Source organism: Oreochromis aureus, linkage group 7, assembly GCF_013358895.1.
Source record: "Oreochromis aureus strain Israel breed Guangdong linkage group 7, ZZ_aureus, whole genome shotgun sequence".
NCBI classification, from domain to species: domain Eukaryota; kingdom Metazoa; phylum Chordata; class Actinopteri; order Cichliformes; family Cichlidae; genus Oreochromis; species Oreochromis aureus.
This window is the reverse complement of record NC_052948.1, coordinates 37,394,455-37,413,956: the sequence shown is the minus strand read 5'-3', so window position 1 is coordinate 37,413,956 and position 19,502 is coordinate 37,394,455. Positions and strand designations below refer to the sequence as shown.

The following is a 19,502-nucleotide window of genomic DNA, read 5'->3' as shown; positions in this document are numbered from 1 at the left end:
ACACCCCAAACTATGTGTGCATAATACCACATGAAGAAAATATGTGAATACCGCATTTAACCGTGTCTGATGTAAACAAGTAAACATAAACACATAGGTTTGGTTTTGTATTCTACAAGAATTATATTCAGTTCGACCATCTTCACTCTTAAAACCAGTGACATGTTTACTCTTCTCGATACTGGATGACATTTGCCAGAGATGCTTGTGTGTCTGTGTGCATGGATTGGTTTGTGTGGAAATATAGTCACTGTATATTACATGTATTTATGGGAAAGTCAAAACTAGTACCACTATACCACTAAATGTGCAGTTATTTTTACTTCAAAATGTTAACACCCTTTCTCTGCAAAATTTAAATGTATTTTAATTAAAGGCAGGCACTGGAAACATTAAAAAAAAATCCTTCTCCAGAAACCTATTGTGGTAAAGGGCTCATTTCATGAAACATTCAACAAACAAGTGGCAACTTGCAAAATGAGCTCATCTTCTTTCGTGGTAAATTTCAATGTATGTCAAAAACAGAATCGCCACATCACGCCTGAGCTTGGGGAGAGTTATGTAGGAATAATAAGATTACCTCCACTGCATGAAGGGTGATCATTTGTGGGGAAAAAAATGCAGACAATCCCTGGAATTGAATGTTGAATACTAAAAGTAAAAAGGTGGCATTGACTGTTTTATTTTTTTATTTGAACTGTAAGACTTTACAAATACACTTTAGTTTGCATCCTATCTGCTAATTTGAATTGAAATTAGCTCACTGTGCACTGTTATAGCATAGTGACAATAACAATGCACGTCGTCCTTTCAATTAGAATTTTCTAATCATCTAAGCTCTATGCATGGCACTATAATAAATGGTAAATGGCCTGTATTTATATAGCGCTTTCTAGTCCCTAAGGACCCCAAAGCGCTCTACATATCCAGTCATTCACCCATTCACACACAGAACAATAGTCTATTCCACATATATCAAGTCTGGTGCTTATCCAGCCTTATTTTTCCTTTTCTAAGATAGTCTTGTTTAAATTCTAGATTCATTCCAGAAGATTTTTTTAAATTATTATATTTAAGACATTAGGGAAAATGTTAGCTTCTTTACATAGCCATTTACAACAGATTGGACTAAGTGTAATTTTCAAATGAAGAAGCCTGGATTTTCTGAGCGTGTTTTTTAATACCATAGTCTTGAGTTGTGACCACAGATTCATCAAATTACTCATAAATTTGAGAGGCAGGTCTGAATTGACATCGTAAACTTCATAAGTGTTACTGGAAAACAGAGGGCTTGGTAAGTGGTAAGTGCAGAAGCACTAAAGGGAGCAGGGCTTAGCAAACCAGTGCTGTGTGTTGTCTGCACTAGGACAATAGGATTGAAGCTATTAAGAAGACAGAGTGACATCAGGAAGTTAGGCTCGAGCCCATGCTGCTTCCAGGAAAAGACTGTAACTTTCTGATATAACGTTCTGGCTGAACATAAGTCAGAAGGTGAGCTGTTAAACATGATGGAATCATTTTGATGATTAAGCTGAAGTTCTTGGCCAGCACCAAAGCTTTCATTTCCTCCTTGTAAGCATCGTATAATACCAGCATCGCTGGGGTAATGTCTCTTGTAACAATTCTCCCAAGGCAATGTTAATGTGATTGCACAATTCTGAACTCAACAAATGTTTTTTTTTTCAGTAGATGTTTTCAGATAGACCTAGGTGGTTGGGGATATGTACTTTACAAGTTCATAAATTGCATCTCATTCTCATTTTATTATAGAAAATCAGACAAGACTTGTGTTAAATATAAACATCAGAGTGAAATCATAGCGTGTTAAACTAAGAGTCACACCCAAAATGTGATACATTATTGGGAAAAGTAGCTGCCCCATAACAAAATGACAGCCACACCAAAGTACAAGACGCAGAGTAAGGAGTTAATAAATAAAAATATAGTCTGGTTACAACAGTATGTATGGTCTGACACTTCCTTTGTTTAAAGATTGGAAAGTAAGGGAATGGTAGGCAACTGACCAAACCACTGAGGTACATATGGGAAAGTCCATCCTTCAAAATTAAAAAAACAAAAAATGTTTTGAATTATTTTTTTAATCAATAGCTTTCATTGCCCATAATTGCAAAAGTGGGGGCTTTAGCCTTTAGCCCCACCCCCATTTTACCGCTTGTTTCCTTTGTCTCCTGTTTACTTTCGTGATGTTCTTTCCTGACTTTCTACACCTTTTGTTTAGATGACGACTGCAGCAAGTTGCGCATGCTTTAACCACAAATATAAATGTTTACAGAGCTATGTTAACATTGCATTCTGGGTGAGCAACTCATCAATCATAACTGTGCCATGAATTTCTCCCTTTTTTAACTGAATGGGTTTCAAAACTATAGACTTTTAAAATGTTGCTTTCACATATCATTTTAATAACTATAATGATCCAAAATGCATTGTAGGCTAAATAGTACATTTCTTTATGCATTATGTGATCTATCTACTTTCACTAGCCATCTTTTTTTTTCTTTTTTTGTTGAAAGTAACACCACACAAGCCTAAAGTAAAATTACTTTGTTAAACATATTGCTCACAGCCTGTAACAGTATTAACTTTCTGTGTGAAGGTAGGAGCTTTTAACAGTTTTCAGTAACGTGCCATGAGACCATTAGGCATTTGTTTTTTGTATTTGTAAAAATGACAACTCAAGATTACTAACTGATGTGGGAGTTGAAAGTCATCCTTTGTCTTCTATCTTCCACACATCAGAGAGCATATGCTTTACATAAATATTTTCATAATACAAATGATCCCTAATCAGCTCTATGAGTTTTGTAGGAAATGAGCAGAACACTGTAATGTTCCACAGCATATGCTGTTCTGCTTAGAATGACTTCTTTCTCTCATAAAAATCACATTTCCGTTCAGCACAAACATGTAAACTGTAGAAGTACATGATACATGAATGGAGTAACTTTGGTGCCATTTTGTGCTGAGTCATTGAAATACTGCAGACGATGATTCACAACTTTATTGCAGAGGAAAACACTGCTAACGAATTAAACATACTATACAACACTGTCATTCTCATGGTATATATATGACTCAGCCTAAGAATCATCCACAAAATAATAACATAGTGGCCACTAATTAAACATTAAAAGGGGTCGAGTTCTCTTTCTTGCTGGAAATGCAACTTGATCCACTGCTGGGGATTACTTACCAGCAGAGATCATTTGTTTATGCTCCAAAACCCCCTTTTCTGCTAGAAATCTTCTCTCTCTATGGATCTAGAGTGTTGCAGAATAGTGTTGCAAAATGCCTGCAGGAAGAAGATTGGGGAGGATGGTTGGTTATACAAAGTGTTGCACTTTGACAATGGAGGCTTGCATCCCATTTCCTGCCAAATGTCAGTGTATTATCTTGAAAGGCGACGACAAATGGCCTAACTTGTCATTCTAGTGCGAAGACTTGTTGTTTTAAGCATTCCTGGCACCAGTTAGGAATCAACCCCATGCAGTTGATTTCACACGTTCAGCTACAGCAACATGTGTTGAACCCAACATTTTCAGTTCATGTCTTCATGTCTCTTGGGAGAGAGTTGGCCATTGCTCTTTTCATGATTAAAGCTCATGACATACAAGCCCACCAGATGTTCCATATTTAAGTTGGCAGTCTAGATTCCAGGAACAGTCATGCAACCCCTAATGTCCCTCACAATAGCCAATGGTTATTGAGCTGTAACCTTACTACACAGAACAGAACCTGGAAGAAATATTTGGAAGGTCATCTTAGCTTCACTTTTGATTTGAGACTCACAAGTTTTAAAAACTATCCATCCAAATCAATTCTTTCTTTCACAGAAAACTCACTAGAACTGATCCCTCAGCAAAGGTAGATTTCCTCTTTACCCCCCAGGAATACAGGGTCAGCAGCAGAACAGAAAAGAGATCATTCATTACACAGACTCCAGCCCTGTACTCACAGGCTGAAAACCATGTTTATTCACCAATTAAGATACTTAACCTTCCTTATTATAGTATGTATGTTGGTGATTTTTCTTTTTTGGTAATATTTTATTCCTCTTAGTGGGAAAGGCCTGAGAAAGCGTTTCTCGTTTTTTTTGATCCTTACTACTATGCTTTATTCTGCAGGTTCCCCACCAGCACCATTTGTCAGTGGATGTCATTCCAGAGTTGAAGAATTCAGGCAATCACTGCAGGAACCCAGGAGGAATCAGTGACAAGCCCTGGTGTTATACCTTAAATCCAAACATACGCTGGGAGTACTGTGCTGTTCCACAGTGTGGGGAAACAAGCATAGCATCAGGTACTGCCCTTCTGCATTCAGAACTTTTTCCCCCACTTCACCTATTTACAGTTCCTGTTTTTCTTACACTTGAAACCAACAATTCACCTGCAGTAGACTAAAAGCTACCCAGTAGCCAAAATTTAGACTGCTCAGTCTGGATTTTAGACAATCAAGTTCTAGATTTGTCATTTGTCCAAGTTTAGTGACTTTTTCTATATCTGTGTTTTTAAGTAGTGAAGCCAGAGTCTAGAGACCCTCACCAGACCCCTCGTTTCCCTCCAGTGACAACAACATCATCTCCAGCTTATTCAATGTCTGTCATTGTCGTTATCCTGACTGCTCTTGCAACTGCAGTCTTTCTTGCCGTTATCATTCTTGGCTGCCGCAGATGGAAGAAGCAACTGAGGAATCGGAAGAGGTAAAAGAAAGATGATAAAGATGGAATATGTTTCTTTATCTATTGTCTGTTTTTATCCTTTTAATGCTCACACTTATATATTTTTTTTTATATTAGAGGAGTAATAGAGACCCCGATGTTGAACGCCCTTCCATCAGAGCTATTGCTCGATCGACTCCACCCTAACCCCATGTACCAGCGTGTTCCCCTGCTGCTGAACTCAAAACTGTTGGCCCTTGAGTATCCCCGAAATAATATTCAATACGTCCGAGATATTGGGGAAGGAGCCTTTGGACGAGTTTTCCAAGCCAGGTGAGAAAAAAAGAGAGAACTGGGGAAGGACAGCATGGACAAAAGAAGAGATGAACAAATATGATAAAAAGAGAGATTAAGGGGAAGCAAGAGTATTTCTCATCAAATGGTTTGAGATCGAAAAGGATGTTTTCTTTCAGCACAGCACTGCTTCTGCACACTAATATTTAATATTGCCATCTCATAATCATAATCGCATCCAGGGGCTAAGCTGATGCTGCTGATATGTCTAAGGCAGAGGAAAAGGGGAAGGGGAGTGAGACAGGACTGAGACAGAGAGAAAGATGACATGGCTAAACAAGGTTACTGGTCATTTTGAGAACTGCTGCGTCATTCACAAAGTCACAAGGCAAGCTGTTACAGGTGTCACTTTCACTGCACCCTGAGCCTGTTTACAGCAAGACATGAATGTTGCAAACGTATCTCTTTAATCACACTCAATACCAGAGCTGGGTGATATGGTAGTTTTATTTCTAAAAAGTCATAAATCTGTCATGAGCATGAATCTAATTTTTTTAGGCTTGATAGACAGCAGTTGTCAGAAGTTTGCAGCGCTCGTTATCAGTCAGAATGTTGTAATATTAGTGTAATCTGCTTAAATTCATTATGACATACAGTGGCATGACTTCATGAAGCAAACATAAAGCAGAGCCACGGAAGCCTATCAAACCTCTTTGACAGTTTTTAGTAGTTTACTAAAGTAAGCCAAATCCAATTATTTGTTGTTTGTATTTTACAAGGTTTACTGAATACAGGATTTCACAATCGCAGGTATTTATAACTGTTTGCTGTCACAGCCAAGAATTCAGGACAGGATAAGTGAATCAGTTTAGATCTTCTAGATATAGATTTTCCAACTTTGTTACACTCCCTCTTATTCATGCACCACAGCCTTGTCACCCATATGATGTTCATGACTATGCTAGAAAATAAAGAATGTAAAGCACAATGCTCAACTGCCTGTTTTGAAAACTGAAAAAAAATATTTGATTAATACAAGAAAAAAAGAATCTCAATTTAAATAGAAATTCCTATTGTGTTGTAAGTAACATGATTAGAACAAGTGAACTCACAGCACCACATGATAGACAACATTTAAGAAGCCACATAAATGTAATGCAATAGATAAACGGAGGCATCAAATCACATCATATGATAGCTTGATCACAGAGCAGTACAATAATAGCATGCAGCATTATGACAGTAGCACCTGTAGTGCATAGTCAGTCAAATCTGAGAGATGTCCTTAGGGCTAGATGATAATCCCTCACTGAAAACTAGAAAGGTGCAGTATATAGACACCTCTGGGAACATAACGCATGCACTGACTTACATGAACACAAACACATACTCTAACACACACACTTGGATGATTATACAACTATGATATGAAACCTCCAAAACAGAAGTTTCACAGGAGTAAATTCATGTGCACATGAAGTACACAGTATGTATGTGGATTATTTAGTACAATGTAATATATGGATCTCAATGTAAATCAAAAGCAAATACAAGCTGTTTCCTGTGTGTGCATTCACTCAGTAAATATATGACTATAGAGTGCATTTAATCATTTGTGACACACACACACACACACACACACACACACACACACACACACACACACACACACACACACACACACACACACACACACACACAGCCACAAAGATAGTTACTTAAATAGACCTGAGGAAAAAAAACAACTTCTTCTCTGACATCAGCACTTCAGTCTGTTTTTTTGTCCCATGTGTGACTCTACAGTATGTGTGTGTGTCCCCATATGGAAAAGAAATAGTAAAAACCTATAAAAGACTTGCATAAGATGTGGCCTACTTCACATAGTGAATCATATAAGGCTTATATGATTTACTCATGAAAGTGGCCACTTTCTCATTACTTCACATATTGTTTTAGTAAGTATCCAAAACATACAAGTTTCATTTATATAATTTTTCAAGGGATCTTATATCTGTTTTCACTCTTGTATGCTTTTCATACAAGTTTCACACAAGACAGATACAAACTTTAAAAGATTTATATATATCTTTTCCATATGGGTCATATCATTGTTTTTTGGGGGGGTGTCCCAACTATATCTACTTGAGGAAACATCAGTTTGCACCTGAGCCAACAGAGGAAGTATTTTTCTGTAGACCTATTGTATGTATGTATAAATATGTGTTTATATGTGTTTCATTCATATTTCTCCCACTTAAATAGCTGTGTTGTTTACTTAGATACTCTTGGGTAAAGCTAAAATACACATTTGAAACATATGGTAACAAAAGTGTGGTTTATGCATTAGTGACAAAAACATTAACAATACAATACAAATACTGATAATATAATTGTTCGTGCTCAGTTCATGAATATCTTTGTTTGTGTCTGTTTCAGAGCTCCAGGCCTGCTACCCATGGAGTCTTTCACAATGGTCGCTGTGAAGATGTTGAAGGAGGAAGCTTCAGCTGACATGCAGAATGACTTCCAGAGAGAGGCAGCACTCATGGCCGCATTTGACCATCCAAACATAGTTCGACTCTTAGGTTAGTGTGTGCTAGTGTGCAAATGAGAGAGAAAAAGTGTGCAATGAAAAATCTGATTTCCAAAGAGACAACGGTCACAGATGGAGTTTACATTGAATAATTGCAGAATCCCTGAGTTTACTTCAGGGAGAAGTAAAGTAAAGTGGAAAAACAGAAACATGGAAATGGAGGAAGGAAAAAAAAACCTTAAACAAGATGGAAAAGACAGAATTGGACATGTAAAAACTGATAGAAATCAACATTTATTATTTGGTTTTAGAGTTTTATGGCATGAAAGTGCATTTAGGCATTTAAAATAAATCAGTTATTTAAAAGAAGCCGGACCAAACAAAGAGCTTTTGAAAAGAATGCTTTTCAACTCATACAAGAGTCTTTTGGGTCATTTAAAATAACATTTCTATTCAGTTGTCAGTTTTCACCTGCTTATGTTAAGCAACAATTTAACAATAAACTTTCAAAAAACTGTAGAGCTTTCATTAAAAGGAAATAAATAATAAAATAAAAAAGAAAGGATTGCCTCTTAGTATTTCCCTGAGTCTGATTTTCCAAACAGCAATTTTTCTGAAAGAATTCACTCTCTTCAGATGCTTTTTTTTGTTTGTTTGTTTCCCGCTGTGGACTTATTAAAGTCCGAGAATAATCCACATAGTGCTGTTTGCCAGTAAACAAGTGCTGACTGACAACTAATGTGGCTTTGTTGGCCAACGTAAAACAAATGTGGTCTATTAAAATTCCGTATCTTCACTAATGCAGCTTATCTAATCTAATACAAACAGCTCACATCCAAATATATTTCCAGGAAGACATTTGGAGATACAGCATAGTTGGTGCGGTCAGCGAGTAAACAGAGCTGTTGATCACTGGCTGTGCTCAGAGAAGTTTTCTTTGCAACTCCAGTTGTTGTGCAATATATTTCTTCAAAATTAACATTCAGTCACTCCCTCACTCACAATCACTGCATTATCTGGTATTTTTTGTTATTTTCTGAGTGACATTCATTTTAGATGACTCATCTGGCGAGTGACACACTAACAGCAAAGACTCTGGTGTGCATGAAACTGGAGTTGATTAGATTATTTCCTTAACCTTTAATTACCCTCTAGACTAATAATACAGCCGTAAATCATGTGCAGGTATATATGCATCATCCAAAACATGAATGTGTCAGAATTAGATATACCATAAGTCTACATGTGTCTTGTGCCGTGTGTGGCCTCTGTCTTCTATATATTTAGCAATGAGGGAAACATTTTAATCCAGCTACCGTCCTTTAGCAAAGGTCACTAGCACTAAATTACAACCTGTTTCCCCCCACCCTGTACACAGAAGCATATACACCCAGCCACCTTCACACACAAACACACACACACACGATAATTGTTCTCTGGTGAGCTGTTCTATCCAGTGACCCACAGGATATGAATTAAGTGAACATGACCTCCAACCTCCTCCTTGCCCCTAAAGTTCACTGGAAGCATGTTGCAATCGCATAGTGCAAAAAAAGTGAACTACAACTAAATACAGACACTTTAGCTTCTGGCTTCAGTTGTTCAGAAAGTTTAATATAGATCAGAATAATATGGATTTGGATCAAGAAATCTCACATTTCACGATCCAGGATCAGGTATTCAATCCCACTTTTCTGCCTGTACAATTATCCCAACAGATGAGTGCATACTTTAAAGATTTTTTGATTTGTATAAAAAAAAAACATTCATCACTCAATTAAATAAAAGAAGATTCAGATTTCTTCATTTAACAAATTTTTTCTTTATCTTTACCAGATGAAAATGTCTTCAGTGCACTTTCATCTGCTAAGGAAGAGAAACTATGCTTGGGATTATCTCAGTTCATGGTGTCATTATAATTAGAATGATGTGATTAATGGATGTTTCATAAAACTGGATCCAAGTTTTCTCAATCCTAAATTCCTGAAATAACTGTGTGATCAAAATAACAGAGTAATAATAATAGTAATAATAAGAGTGGATTACATAAGGTTATCTCACTCCAGAATCCTGAAAATTGTGAATCTATTTTAACATTTTTGATCCAATCAGATTTAAAAATATCTAATTAGATTACGTCTGATCAACTGTGCGCTGAAGTACAGTGTTCCAACTCTGTGTTCCACCACTGAACTGCACCTATGAGCGCTCCCTTACTTGCAGTGGACATCCCTGGAGGGCAGTGCCAAATGCAGTCCAAGAGCTGACTGTGCAGTGATTTTCCGTCTAGCTAAATAAGGCCCTTCATTGATTTCCCCAGAATTCAGCATGACACATTTCATAATTTGTGTGGCTTTGGAACCTCAACAAGGAGGGGAAATAAATGTTACTGGGTTTGAACAAAGTTTAAACGCATTTAAAATTACTGGCCTACCAATGGGCCATTGAGCTTCCAATTTCTTTCACTGAAAAACAGAAGCAATAGTAAATGCAGTCAATCAAAATTATAACTGCAGCCAATAATAAGTTGGTACATTTCAATGCACTAACTGCATAAATTACTATTCATGCACTAAAGTGAGAAGAAAAGAAGAGTGAACTGAAACCACTGTTTGAATAAAGTGGTGTATTTCTGTTCATCTAGCAATACATTTTTTAACTTCTGCTGAAAAGAACTGAAACTTGTTTGTGAACCATACGGATGGCAGATCGGAGGGCTATCGGGGCTCTGCAAATTCTTGGCAGTGTGTGCTCACAAGCTGCAACAAGTACTCACAGGAATGGAAGAACAAACAAGCAGACAGACACTCTTTTATAGAGTTGTAGTAAATAAGGAGGAAATAAAGTAGAATGAATTTTGTCACTTTTGCCAAGATCCTGTTCCACCAAAGACCTCATTCATATGCTTGATTTTTGTCTTTTTGGTTTTTTTTAAAGTTGACATCTCACTCTTGCAGTTTAAGTTGTTGTCCAATAAGTATGGAAGTTCTATCAAATAAAGGTTGTATGCCCACTATATCCAGTATAAATGGGCATTTAACAAATAAATCCATGTCTTTTTAAAGATACTATAGCACTGTTTGTTCTGTCCTCATTAAACATCCAAAGCCTGTGGAAGTCCTTACTGTTAAACTTTTTTTTTTTTTTTTAAATCTTATCTTAAAACGCATTTTTATTTACTGGCTTTTAATACAGCATGAGAGTTATTTGTTAATTCATATTTGGTGTTTTTAATACTCTAAGTTGTTTTATTAGGTATGTTGTATTCTTGTACAGCACTTTGGTCAACGCTCCTGTTGTAATTAAATGTGCTATATAAATAATTAAACTATTAAACTATTAAACATGTAAACACAACATTTCAAATAACTTGTATTAATCACAGGTGATATTTATATCATGAGCAGCCTCAGTCATACCACTCTCAATTTAATAATCTGCCTTCATTTGCCATCATTTCCCCAATAACAGCTCAGGAAAAAAAAGTCCAGAAAAAGCAGAAACTTAATTTACCAAATATAAATATGCCATATTTATATCAAAGATCCACTAAAGTAGAAGTAGAAACTCATGCATGACTTATTTGTGAGTACATGCCCTTTAGAGAAGGTCTCATCTGTGTTTATGTCTGGGTAATAGGGTTTTTTTGGCATGTTAAGGTGAATGAACTCATTATGTGATACTGTACACTGTAAAAAAGAAAATGTTGAGAAAACTTAAAATTTCAAGGCAACATGATGCAAGAGATTTTTGAGTTTTCTCAACTTTTGCCAACTGTTGTTGACTCAACTAAGATTTACAAGTTCTGCCAACTTGGATCTTCTTGTTCACCTAATTAGGATAATCCTGGAAGTCTAACGAAGAAATTCTGGTTTCAATGCCATGTATTTCTGCCTTCACCAAACACAGATATTCTTGTTGAGTAATCATACAATTCTTACTCCAGTGAGTTGAAAATTTACCTATATAAACAAAGGAAAATGTATGTTGTTATTATACTTGAAAAAACACTTAATAAATAGATATAGAATAAAACAAAGCACAATTCAATGTTATCTAAAAGCTTATTTATTTTGTTCAACAGTCTTTTCAGTACATTTCAGAATGTCATGGGTAGTAGGGTGAATTTCTGTTAAAAAAAACAAAAAGAAAGAAAGAAAAGAAATAACAAAAAACAAAAAACGTGTTGCCAGTTTCTTTTGGGTGCTTTGAGCACCCCAGCAGAGACGTTAAAATTCCAGAGTCCAGAACCAAAAAGAAAAGTGTCCAGCAACTTAATAATTCATGCACACACACACACACACACCCTGACCGTCTTGTAAAAGCTGAACATAACTATTGCACATTAAATAGGGTAGTGCCACAAACGATTGCCTATGCACCCAGACATTGACATTTTACACAGGCTTACTATGATGAACTATGGAAGTTAAAAGGTATTAGAAATGTTACCATCAATGAAGAGGAAACTAACACTATAACAAATCTTTTAAAATACTACAAGACAAATTTTCACCATATATTCTCAACAATACAGATTCATCTGACTAAAATTTACATTTCGAATAATGATTTATCCACTTCACCTTCATATTGTCCGACCAGGCCAAAATAAGATGGCCTGAATTGCTTCAAAGGTAAAACTCATCTGCTTTGGGTAATCAATGTTGAGGGCATACAGAAGGCCAAAGAGGTGTGCCAGGGCAGTAGAGAGATCTGGAATGTTATGTAGCACGATGTCCCCTTCCAACACAACTGGATGTTCTCGCACAGACGTATCAGCATCGTCATCTTGTAGGATGGTGAGGATGGCAACTGATGCACCGTTCAACACTGGTTCCAAAATGTCAGTGTCCTGAAGAAAAGTAAAATAAGAATTATTGAAAGCTAAGAAAAACTAAAGACAAAACAAATTTCTAAAGATTTTAACTTTAACCTCTATACCATGCTGGTCGTTTGACCCATGGAGGTTTTAAGAAGAAAAAGCTTATTTTTTTTTTAATTAATGCCACCTTGTGAGTTTTGTACAAAAATATTTTCTGCTATGGAACAACCACTAACAATGCCCAGCAGCTGCTCAGCAGAAAAAAAGGAGTGAGAGTTATGACAACTGCAATCCCCACTATAAAATTATCTGGACTGCACTGAGAAAGTGTACATTTCCATTTTGGATAAACTCATCCTTTAAAAACATCTCATAGCAATTAGTTTTACTTGCATTAGTTTTTTGTACTTACTAAGCACTTCAGGAAAACCTCTGTTGCATCTTGTCTTGAGGAAAATGGGCAGGCCTCTCAGTGCCCGTTGGACACAGTGTTGGATGTCTAAAGAGTGTTCAGTGGAAAACAAAATTTCAATTAGTGAAGTAACATGGTGTACTATACACAATGCAAAATCAGAACTCTCATAGTAATGAGAGTAAAGCACAGGTCAGACCCAGCAACACGCAAAACGCATAACCCCCGCCCCCAAAACAACAACACCACCATGTTAACAATTTTACTTTCTTTTTACAAATTAAATAAAATACTGCCAAATAAGAACAAAGCAATGACTCATGACATTCATTTTTACGGACATGTCCACTGATGTGTTTTATTTGAAGCCAACATCTTTTCAGTTTCTGTTAAGAGAAAAGTATACTCTCTTCTGCAAATGTCAGATAAAGGAGCACTTCACTCACCTGTTCATCAAGTTTATCCAGGAGGTCTTCCATCTCCTCACCAAGAGCTCCTTCTTAGACCAGTACAGTTTCAGCAGGCCAGGCACAACTTTGTCAAGGGATGCATTGAAGGTCCCCAGGAGGTCTTTGCTTGTGATCCGATGAAATGTTCAGATATCTAAACAATACATTCACCAAAATATTGTCATTTACTCAGCACAGAAAATTCCTGGGTAGCTGTCTTGGACAGTCTGCACCATGTTATATGCCTGACTGTGTCATCAACAGCAAAACCTACCTACTTCAAAAATCTCTCATGAATACGTCTTTTGCACTGGAATAGAAACACCTCCCACAAAACCCAGTATCAATATGAAAATACATATTATGTTCTAAGTTGCACCAAAATCTGTGACCAATCAGATTCTGTGACCTGCCTTAGTATTCTTTCCCTAACAATCTCAGACTATAGAAGTCCTATTTCTAGCACAAAAGAAAAAAAAATACATGCTAAGTCAAAATTATGAGATTGCCTTTCTGTTTCACAATTTCGATTTAGCATGGGGACTCTTGTACTGGCAGAAATGTTCAGGGTAAGGATTTCAATATAACACTGGCAAGGGCCTTGACTGGAGTGGTAGCACAAGATAATAAAGTTGGCCAATGCATTACCCCAGCAAATACCGTACTGCTTCAATATAAGTATAAATCATGCCCAATTTGAATAATAATTAAATTATAAATAAATTAGGACAGTCTTACCTCCTCAGAGGAAAACAGCGCAGGTCATCTCTCCTGGACCTCAGATACCATAGGCTGACACTCCACGACCTCTCTCCGCCTGAGAGAAAATGTTTGCAATAATGAAACATTTCAATATAATGTAGAAAAAAAAAGAAAAAAAGTTACGGATCGGACTCCACGATCCTTACTGCGCGCGTGCAAAGTCGGACCGCATACAGATCGCGTCTACCCGTGGAATTGTACATAAAATCAATACTTAACTCCACCAACAAAAAGGCTCTCAAAACAATACAATACTTTCCACAGCTTTGAAGGATGGGTCAGGTGTATCCTTCGTGGCCCACCCTATGCCAGAATTCATAGCGCGGCCCAGCCGATTCTAGTTTCAAACAATGGCGGCAGCCACTTAGTTTTAATATTACTCTTATTACTCTTTCTGGGTCACAAAGTAAACTTTTAAGGTATTTTCAGGCGAGAATGTAGCTGTGTAAATTTCAAATATCTGCTCAGTTTATTAAGACAACACATTTTTGCAAAAATGCTTCTACGTTTTCGGAGACGTCTGTTACCACCAGCTTCGATAGCTAGCTGGGGATTCAAGGCTCGCTAGAGCAGCGAGAACAGCGAACTCCTGGCATATCATTTTCAACCCCCGCGGTCCTTCGCTAGCTTAAACATGATATATAAGTCCCTTAGATGACTTAAATATGTTATTGTTTGGCTTTTTTCAGTGCTTTACTGTTCCACCCTCCTGGGTCCTCAGGAGGATGCAGCCTAGCGCTTGTAGAAAATCCTAATAACAGATGTCGTTAGCTTACCTGCTAGGGCAAATGGCGGCAGCTCCCGCACCTGTCCAAAAAATGGTCAAATAATACACTCCAACTTCAGACCAGGTAAAATCTGTAATGGTCGAAAAATTGTAATTTTCATCCAATTTTGGCCACGTTTGTTCAAAGTTTCTTAGCAGGTTTTCAGTTCAGAACACATCGACAAACCACTATCACACAGTCTGCTCAGACTCGTTTGGTCTAGTTCAAACTTATTCAGACCACGACGTGTGCCAGTCACCCACGGGTTTCCCACGGTTCCCAACTCGACTCAAAAAATCTACTCAAAAGTTGATAATCTTTGTTATGCTCGCTAGAAAATCTTAGTTAGGACAACAATGGAAGAAATTTGTTGGGCAGACAAGCTATTTTAGGTTGTAAATGGAAAGTTTTATTTCTAAGTCAGTTTAATTTGAAAACTTTACTCAAATCAACAATTACTAGTTATCGTTTTTACAGTGTAGAAGAAAAACTGTTAGTTTAGTGTTTTCATTGATTGGACTGATGTGTTTATGGTAAATATTTGTGTTTGTTCTTTAAAAACATCTGTGGTGGGAAAATCAAAAGCGATAATCTATATCATGGGCCATCAAATAGTTTTCTGTGTGCTCTCTCCTCAGGTGTGTGCGCAGTGGGTAAACCAATGTGTCTGATGTTTGAGTATATGGCCCATGGTGACCTCAACGAGTTCCTGCGTCGCAGATCTCCAACCCAGTCAGTGCGCACCCTCAGCCGTGCTAGCTTGTCGGGTCGCAGTTTCTCCTCTGAGCTGGAGGCCGGGCCTCTCTCTTGTACAGAGCAGTTATTGATTTCCAAGCAGATTGCTGCAGGAATGGCATACCTGTCTGAGCGCAAGTTTGTCCATCGTGACCTGGCGACACGGAACTGCCTGGTTGGAGAGGAAATGGTGGTAAAGATTGCAGACTTTGGCCTCTCCAGAAACATCTACTCAGCTGATTACTACAAAGCCAATGAAAATGATGCCATCCCCATTCGCTGGATGCCTCCAGAGTCTATATTCTACAATCGCTATACTACAGAGTCAGATGTGTGGGCCTATGGTGTGGTGTTATGGGAGATCTTCTCCCATGGGATGCAGCCATATTATGGTATGGGTCATGAGGAAGTTATTTACTATGTGAGGGACGGTCACATCCTTTCCTGTCCTGAGAACTGTCCTTTGGAGCTCTATAATCTGATGAGGCTCTGTTGGAGTACACACCCATCAGACAGGCCCAGCTTCAGTAGCATACATCGGATACTAGAACGTATGCATCAAAACAGACTAAGCATGAATGCTGACACTGAAGCTGATGCTGACTGTTAACTTCTTTTCCCTGTACAAAAGGCATTGATTTGCTGTTTTAATGATTTAATGAATATTTACATTAGGCCCAAGCACTCAGTGCTGGGGAAAAATTATTTGTCTCCTTCACGATTTCTTATTTTATTTTATTTACTTTATTTTATTTCACTTTTGCATATTTGTTATACTTGCATATTTCACTTGATCAACCAAATTTTAATTTTAGATAGAAATAGCCAAAGCATGCAGTTTTTAAATGAAGCTTTAATTTATTAAGCAAAAAATACTATCCAAACCTACCTGGCCCTATGTAAAAAAGTAATTGCCCCCTAAACCTAATAACTGGTTGCACCACCTTTGGCTGCAAGAACTTGTATGATGCTGTGGAGGAATTTTTTTGCCCACTTTTCTTTGCAGAACCTATTTTAATTTATTGGAAGGTTTTCTAGCATGAGCAGTCTAAGGCAATGCTATACCAGTCCAAAACCTTCGTTCTATGTGCTCTCGGTGGGCTGGCCACTCCTGGTAAGTGTCAGGACAAGTTTCTTTATTTGTGGATAATGGCTTTTACTGTGATTTGCTGGAGTCCCAAAGCCTTAGAAATCCCTTTGTAACTCTTTTCAGATTTATAGATGAATGTCTATACAGTGAATTTGTTCTCATTCATTCTTGGGTTTCTTGAGATCATGGTATGATTTATTGCATTTTAAGGACTTATAGCCTATTTCATTGAGTCAAACAGGTTCTAGTTAAGTTTTTTTTATTTAACATGTCTGGTGTGATCCAGCCTGGGTGGGGGCTGTGAAATTAAAGTCAGCTTTGAAAAAAAAATATGATTAGTTCTTCACCCCCCCCCCCCCATAGAGAGGGAGTGTTATGGCCCAGTGGGGGCCAGACCACAACATAAAGGCGACCCATCCTCATCAGACTTAAAGCAGCCACATCACACAGTTGGTACAATTTTACAATGATTTTTTTTATTTTATTTTATTTTTTTATAATATGTTATTTCTTTAGGATGGAACACTAATAAGGAGCTGGGTGTAACTTCAGGGTGGAATTTATATCAAAACAACAAACAAAAAGAAATGATCTGAAATATTTATCAAACTTAACTAATCAAAAAATAAATAACCAAATTGCAATAACTGACCTCCGTGCATAAGATAAGGAGAGAAAAGTAAAACAAAAATGCAGTCCACAGCAGCACTGTACTTTGCATGCTCAGATGGTTAAGTAATTGCAGTCATTTTCTTTTTGTAGCTTGTCTGTTCAGGAGACTGAACATGGCCATATTGTAGTCATTTGTATGTTGCTAATTCAGAATTCAGGATTTCAGTTTCTGACTGTTTACCGGGAGCTGCCCATCTGACAGGTTCACTTTAATTTTGAAAAATGTTAAACCTGAATCAGTGAACTCACCCCAAATACTTGGAAAATACTTGGAAACTAACCATACAGATATACCATTGGTCATTTTTAGCAGTAGTTGCTCTTGTACCTCATTCATCTGTTTTTTTCTTTTTCTCATTGAGAGTTTTTTTGTCAATGTTGATGAAAATTTAGCAAATGCTCTGGATAGGCTCAGTGTGACCCTGAAGTTCACTGGGCAGAAAGAGAGAATGTACACTTAAAAAGTTCTTTAACAGTGTCATAGAAAGGGATTGATGATATATTTATTATAAGATTGTACACAACCTTTCTCTTCAAGTCAGCTTGCTTATTCCACAGTGGCACACAATCACTTTAAATCACTGATGATTGTTTTGTAGACAAGTTGGTATTCCACTACAGGGCATTCTGTTTTTATTTGTTTCTTTGTTTTTTTAATTTTATAGATGTGTTTTAGATTGTTATTGATATTTCTTGAACATATGAGCAAATTACAGTAGGCACAAGTTAATTAATTCTTCTCACTTGCATTTACATTTCACATAAATTTCCTCACTGAAGCACTAAAACTCACATATTATGAATAGAATTATTAATGGGACTCATTCTCCTGACTTAAATAGACTCTTGTAAGTGACAAACTGCCAACATGTCTTTACATCCTCATTCTGAAACTATAAATCTAGAATGGAAGCTTATTAGGTCAGCTAGGTTAGAGATCATACTTAGTGCTCGTACTCTTTAACCTTTTTTCTTTGGTAAAAATTCCATTTGGGTTACATTAATAGAATTTAAAAAAAAAACTAAGATATTCATATCTAAAAAAAAACATGTTGATTTTGTCTATAAATGCCTGACTTAACTGTCTTCTTTTAAAATTTGCCATGTTGTTACTTTTTTTGCTGTATTTGTTGCATTATATCAATAATGTTTTGGGCTTTTTCCCCTTTTGTTTGCCATACATAATTCACATTAAGTATATTTCTTTGTCTTGCTTGCAAATAAACAGAATTATTGAACAGTTTGTACGTCAGATCTAAATGTGACTTTTTTTTAGAGTAGAATGAATCTTTTTACACAAGGTGTGCATGCATCTGAATTTAGGAAGTTAGAAAGGAATATTTACACTTGCCATCATACTTAACCCAAAACACCTCTCTAAAGAAGAAAACCCAACAATGTCCACCATCACTTTCAAAGGTGTGTTGCTCTGGTTCAGGAGCTCCTACTGACATTATCACTGGTAGAGTTTTCTCTCTCTGAGCCCAAACTATATCTTATTTTATTTCATTGCAAGTCTCTCTTTATACAAGGCCCCTAGTATCTTATTATGTCAGTTTTTGTTGTTTTTCCTCAGTGCAAGAGTATGCATTAGAGAAATGGTGCTACTCAAAGCATTTTTACCATGAATTTCCATGTGCCTGCAATAAGCCCTGTTTGTTTGCATTTGTACAACTTTATCAAAATGTCTGTGTTTGCATCTCAGTGCAAACGGGTGTGTGTATACAAGTTAAATGGAGGAAATCTGTGTGCGTTGTGGGGGATGCCTAAGTGTAAACTGTTTAGATTAGACTGTATGGAGTCTGGCCTTGCACTTTCATCCGTCTTTTTCTTGATCTACACTTTGGCTCAGAGTCTTTCAATCCTATCTCCATCACTTCTCCACCAATGAATACAATACAGAGAGAATCGTACAATGGTATGTTAGTATGTTTTAGACCGCATGTGGCGCTATCATGAATTTTATGAGGTGATCACATCCATTATGAACATGCTACTTCTGAATACATAATCATTACTCATTCTTTGTATTTTTATGTTTTAATCCTAATCACCCAGTCATCCTTAAACAGTTTTGTTAGTGAATTGAAATGTTTGTATTATAAAATGCAAAACAGTCATTTGTGTCATTTGTGTGTGTGTATAACCATATCAAAAAAAAAACCAAACAGACGGAAAGCATTTTGTTGCTCTTCTTTGGTGTGCTCTTCAAGGATGCAGATTAAAATTATTTCACAGGCAACTCTATCAGCCATAAAAATGCCTCTGCAAAATATATGTACCCG

General features: G+C 36.9%; 1 protein-coding gene across 1 annotated transcript in view; it reads left to right on the top strand.

The window, feature by feature from the left end:
* musk (muscle, skeletal, receptor tyrosine kinase) overlaps nucleotides 1-18,446 on the top strand; it is a 37,139-nt gene extending 18,693 nt beyond the window's left edge. The window contains exons 13-17 of the mRNA XM_031753269.2: nucleotides 4,146-4,320; nucleotides 4,534-4,720; nucleotides 4,817-5,011; nucleotides 7,409-7,557; nucleotides 15,359-18,446. Of these exons, the coding sequence (XP_031609129.2) occupies nucleotides 4,146-4,320; nucleotides 4,534-4,720; nucleotides 4,817-5,011; nucleotides 7,409-7,557; nucleotides 15,359-16,065 (1,413 nt within the window). The 3' untranslated portion in view covers nucleotides 16,066-18,446. The remainder of the gene's footprint in view (nucleotides 1-4,145; nucleotides 4,321-4,533; nucleotides 4,721-4,816; nucleotides 5,012-7,408; nucleotides 7,558-15,358) is intronic.
* The last annotated feature ends 1,056 nt before the right edge of the window (nucleotides 18,447-19,502 follow it).